The sequence below is a fragment of the Myiozetetes cayanensis genome, unplaced genomic scaffold (assembly GCF_022539395.1).
Source record: "Myiozetetes cayanensis isolate MyiCay16 unplaced genomic scaffold, myiCay2020 scf7, whole genome shotgun sequence".
In the NCBI taxonomy this organism is placed as follows: Eukaryota; Metazoa; Chordata; class Aves; order Passeriformes; family Tyrannidae; genus Myiozetetes; species Myiozetetes cayanensis.
The window spans coordinates 24,334,218-24,339,239 of NW_026087964.1; the positions used below are offsets into that span (position 1 = coordinate 24,334,218).

Below are 5,022 nucleotides of genomic sequence, written 5' to 3' on the forward strand. Positions count from 1 at the left end.
ACAATCGCTTCTGAACACGTTTCGGCTATTGCTGCACTCCCGAGACTCTGCTCAGCCTCTGGTAATCAGGCGTAGTCTGTGTTTTCTGCTTTATAGCACAATTGTCGCTTCCCTTTCCCGTGTCAAGTGGGATGGGATCTGCACTCGGTTTTAACGGGCGCTTTGCATCTGCCAAAGAAGAATACGATCGCCCTTCTATTAAATGACAAGTGTCTTCTTAAACTCCAATGAAACAGGTCATTGGAAAATCTGCGATTACCTTGGCTTTTTAATGCACTCTGAAATGCTTCGGAGCCACCGACCGTATTTAGCTGTTTATCCAATTTTACTTTGAGTGAGTGCTTCAGCAAACTTGGTGGAGATCAAAGAATCCCTCCCTGACATGTTCGCTTTTCATTAGCGCTGCGCACTGAGGTCCTGGAGCGGGCGGGGAAGTTCACTTGGAAGTTTTCCGTTTTGATACCGTTCGGCTGAGAAGTGTCCAGATATTTGAAGGCTTTGTCCGTTGCAGTAATTGCCGATTTGACAAGATTCAGTCGGGGTGAAAAGGGCGAGGGGAAAAAAAAATAAAAACAAAACACTCAACCCACCAGACATACATGTGTATGTGCAGGCACACTAACGCGCGCTATCCCTAACTTTATATCCATGTCTGCATCTGTGTTCCTGGCTCCTCTGATGCGGAAAGGGCCTCCTGAAGGAGTCCTGAGTGCAGGGAGTGGACCAAACTGGAGAAAGGTATTGGTCCGAGGCTTCCGTGGGATTCACGGCTCCTTGGGTTATTTGACCGGGTGTGAGCGGCAAGGGTTGACCTGCTTGTTTCAACGCAACACCTGTTCTCACCTCTTCTTCCCTCCTGGCAGAGGAAAGATGCATTCTTCTCGGGGAAAACCCCTAACACCGCGGGTTTGTTGACAGGGGGATATGCCTGCGAGCGCAACATGTAACGGGCCCGTGGGGCAGCCGCCCCCTCCCCTCTTTCTCTGCTGCTATAATTTATCTGAGGCGGAGGCGGAGTGAAGTCATCGGGCAACGAGCAAACACGCACACTTTGCCGCCCCCCTACCCCGCTTTGCTCCCCCCCCAGCAGCCTCTCCTGCCGGCCTGGGAACCCGGGGAGATTTAGATCTGCGAGGCTTTCAGCCATCACGTGTTTAAATAGTTGATATAAAACCCCGGCGCAGGGGATCCAGGCGGGGGAACTTTAAGACCAGCCCTCTCCAGGGACCCTTTTGTTCAGCTCTCAAACATAAGCACCTTCTCGACTCGCCAGGACTTCAGTGGCAACTTGGCCAAGCAGGAAAATCCCGACTTTCGGAGAGCCGTTTCCCGGCCTCGCAGCCCTCCGCAATGTCCCGCTCCTTCTATGTCGACTCCTTAATCATCAAAGACTCCTCGAGGCCGGCTCCGTCCCTGCCTGAGCATCATCATGGCCAGGACTTCTTCATCCCTCTCAGCATGCCTTCTCCCCTCGTCATGTCGGTATCGGGCCCGGGCTGCCCGTCCCGAAAGAGCGGCGCCTTCTGCGTGTGCCCGCTCTGTGTCACCTCGCACCTGCACTCCTCCCGTGGCGGCAGCGGCGGCGGCGGGGCCATCCCTCTGCTCAAGAGCCAGTTCCCCACCGCCGCAGGCGAGGCCCAGTGCTGCCCGCGGACCGGCCACGCTCACCACCCGCCGCAGCATCCGCCGCCCGCCGCCTCGGTGCCCGCCGCCGCAGCCCTGGGGCACCCTGCGCATCACCCACCTGCCTGCGCCGCCACCACCTACAGCGTCAGCGACCCCCGGAGGTTTCACTGCCTCGGCATGGGTAGGAGCCCTGCGGCCGCCGGGAAAGGGGGGGCAACGGGAGAAGGGGTCCCCAGAGGGAAAGCGGCTGCCTCGGGTCGGAAAGCTGAGGGAAAATGTCTTTTCTCCTTCTCTGTCTCTTTCTCCCTCTCTTTCTCTCTCTCTCTCTCTCTCTCTCTCCCCCTCTCCCTTCTCCTTTCCCCCGTCACGCTGAAGTTCGCGCTTCTCTCCCATCCAGGAGGGTCCGAATCCAGCCAAATTCAAAACGGGAAACGTATGAGGACAGCTTTTACCAGCACCCAGCTCTTGGAGTTGGAGAGGGAATTCTCCTCCAACATGTACTTGTCCCGGCTGCGGAGGATCGAGATAGCCACGTACCTGAACCTGTCGGAGAAGCAAGTGAAAATCTGGTTCCAAAACAGGAGGGTGAAGCACAAGAAAGAAGGCAAAGGCACCCAGCGAAACTCGCACGGGGGCTGCAAGTGCAGCACCAGCCAGGGGCATTACCCCCGGTCGGAGGACGAAGAGTCTCTATCCCCCTCATCGGCTACAGAGGATAAAGAGGTCTCCCCGTTATGAGCCGGGCTCGAAGCTCCGCTGCCGCCGCTGGGTCCCAGCCCTCACCTGGCACCTCTGCCCAGGGACGGCAGCCCGCTAACCTGCAGCGGGCTGGCCCTCGCCAGGGAGGTTAATTGTCATCCCTGTGCAGTAAAGAGATATATAAATATATTTTCGGAATGTAAATGTTTTAGTCGTGGGAGTTCAACTAAAACGTTATTTATGTAACCCCAGGACAGAGCACCTGCTCTTCCTAACATGTAATATGGGACAAGACTGGCATGGCCCAGGGTGCCTTCCTCCGTCTGCCCCCAAGCAATTTAAAGGAAAAAAACAAACGCATTTGGAAGCGATAGGCGAGACATCAAAAACTAAAAATCAAACTAAAACCTGTAGAGAACTTTCTGGATGGACTTCTTAACAAAAACAAGAAAAGACATAAAGATCGGTCTTTTGGGTTTGGGACAGCTGTTTGTCTGTGAATAGTTTTATATAAAATATATATTTATATTTATTTAAATAAACGAGATGAGACGAGAATTTAATTTTTTCTTCTTATCCCCCCACACCCACCTCCACCTCCAAGCACCAGCCCAGTCCCAGCAGCAAAGGGGACTGGCTGGGGCAAGGTGCGTTTCTTCACAGTCCTTTGTACGGTGAAAGCATCGCTGTATATGTGTCAGATCTCCGTAAAGAGTAAAAATAAAAGCCACCGGCTACTAACACGAATATGTTTTCTGTTCCCCTGCGACTCGGGCCGGCTGCGGGGCAGAGAAGGGGGGGGACTCCGCTCCAGCCGGAATGCAAATGCAGCCTTGTCCTCTGAGCCCAGCAGCTTTGTGTTCCTTCATAGCCGGAGCCAGCGCACGCCCTCCCGGCGACTGACAGCTTTCTCCCGTCTGCTCGCCCGGCAGCACAGCGTCGGGGACACCCGCCTGCCGCTGGCCCAGGACCGCCGATGCTGGCGGCGGGACCGAAGCGCGGGGCTGCGCGCCGGGATTCCCCGCACCGCACCCCGCCCCGCCGTGGCGATGCTACCTGGCCCGGTTGCTCCATTCAGCACCACCCAGCTCTTCCTCCGAGGAGGAGGTTGCCTGCGCACATCGGCCCTTCGCCAGGCTGAAACTCTGCTTAAATTATTCCAGGGTGATGTTAAACAGAAATAACTGATTTTTGTGGGTTTTTGTTTGTTTGTTTTTTGGGTTTTTGTTGTCGGTTTTTTTTTTTTTCTCTGGCACCAAGACAGTGTCCACTCTTTTTTGGTATTGATCTCATTCAAGTGCTTGGCGAGGCTTAGGGAACAGATCTGAGGACAAACCCACTCATGGAGTCAGGCTGAAAGATGGCTGACATACTCTGCAGTGCGTGCCAGGCAGCACCTAACCGCAGGCCCCATCCTGCTTCTGCCTTGTACAGCCCATCCTGAGCTCCTTGAACACGGCTGGTGCAGAGCATGATGGAGATGGAGCTAGTCAGTCCCAAATAAGCCTCTTCATAACTTTTTTCCTAGTTCCTCCGTACTGGCAGACAGCATATGAGCAAAACAGAAGTGCCTTTTGCACACTGTGTTGTTCCCTGCTCACGTCTTTTCCTTGGGTGGAAATACAATCCCACTAATGCCATCTACACTTTGGACTTCAACCTCCAAAACGGTGGCAAAACCCTTTTGGTAAACAATTCCCTCAACAATCCCTACATTTCTCCTCTTTGATCCCTAACTTCAGAGCTTCAGCTCAGAGATATGTCTCCAATTTGACTTGCCTGCAAGCACCCTGACTGCTGGAGAGAGATGCAGCCCCAGTACATTAACACTTGCACTGCTTGCCTGTCTGGGAGGAGAGGCCAGGAGCATGGGCAGGACTAGGGTAGGATAGAGAGGAGCTGGTATGGGCACTGCCCCACAGTGTGACAGGAAGGGAAAGAAAAGACAGGACCAATGTTTCTAGCCTGGTCTTACAAAACAAATACAAAATCTCACTGTTCCAGCTCACTACCTTAGTTGAATACAGAGGTCAGCAGCCCAGATCCCATGAGCATCTGGGGATGTTGTTTATCAAAGTGGTAGTCCCCTCACTTGCCAGCTTGGGGAGACCAGAAGGTAAAAGGCTTGAGGTCCTTGTGACTTCCTCCCAGAGGAACTCATGGAGGGTCTGGCTGAGTGGGTTGCATCCTCTTTCCCTAAAATCTGCTGAGGTGGTCTCTGGAAACTGTTGCTCTTCTGCATCATTTCACCTGTGTCTAGCTTGCTTCTATAATCACAGTGGGTCTTTTTCCAACCTCGAAGCTCTGGGAGCTTATTTACACAAAAAGTCCTGTCCATCCTCTCAACAGTGTCATCCCATTATGTAACGGGGGGAGTCAACAGGCCTGTAGCAGCCTGGGAAAACAAAGCTTTGCTGGGTGAGAAAAAGCATGACAGTCTTTGAAATTAAGACTTAGGGATACTGGAAAACTCAAAGATACTTTAAAACTGCAAAGATAGACTTGGCAGAGTGTATCTATTCTCGGTGTAGCTCTGTGGAAATAGGTACCTCCGTGGATAAATTGGTATTTCCCTCTGTTTCTGGAAGATACACAATAAGGAGTCTCTTCATTGCAGTATTCAACAATTTCTTAAAAATAAAAAATAAAAGGAAAATTAAGTTATTTCTTATAGTAATCAATGGTTTTGTATGTACC

At 52.5% G+C, this 5,022-nt stretch overlaps 1 protein-coding gene across 1 annotated transcript; it reads left to right on the plus strand.

Annotated features, from left to right (window-relative positions):
• Positions 1-1,350: 1,350 nt before the first annotated feature.
• GSX2 (GS homeobox 2) lies at positions 1,351-2,364 on the plus strand. Its single transcript, XM_050337852.1, has 2 exons — positions 1,351-1,807; positions 2,024-2,364. Exons 1-2 carry the CDS (start codon positions 1,351-1,353, stop codon positions 2,362-2,364), a joined length of 798 nt encoding a protein of 265 aa, XP_050193809.1.
• The last annotated feature ends 2,658 nt before the right edge of the window (positions 2,365-5,022 follow it).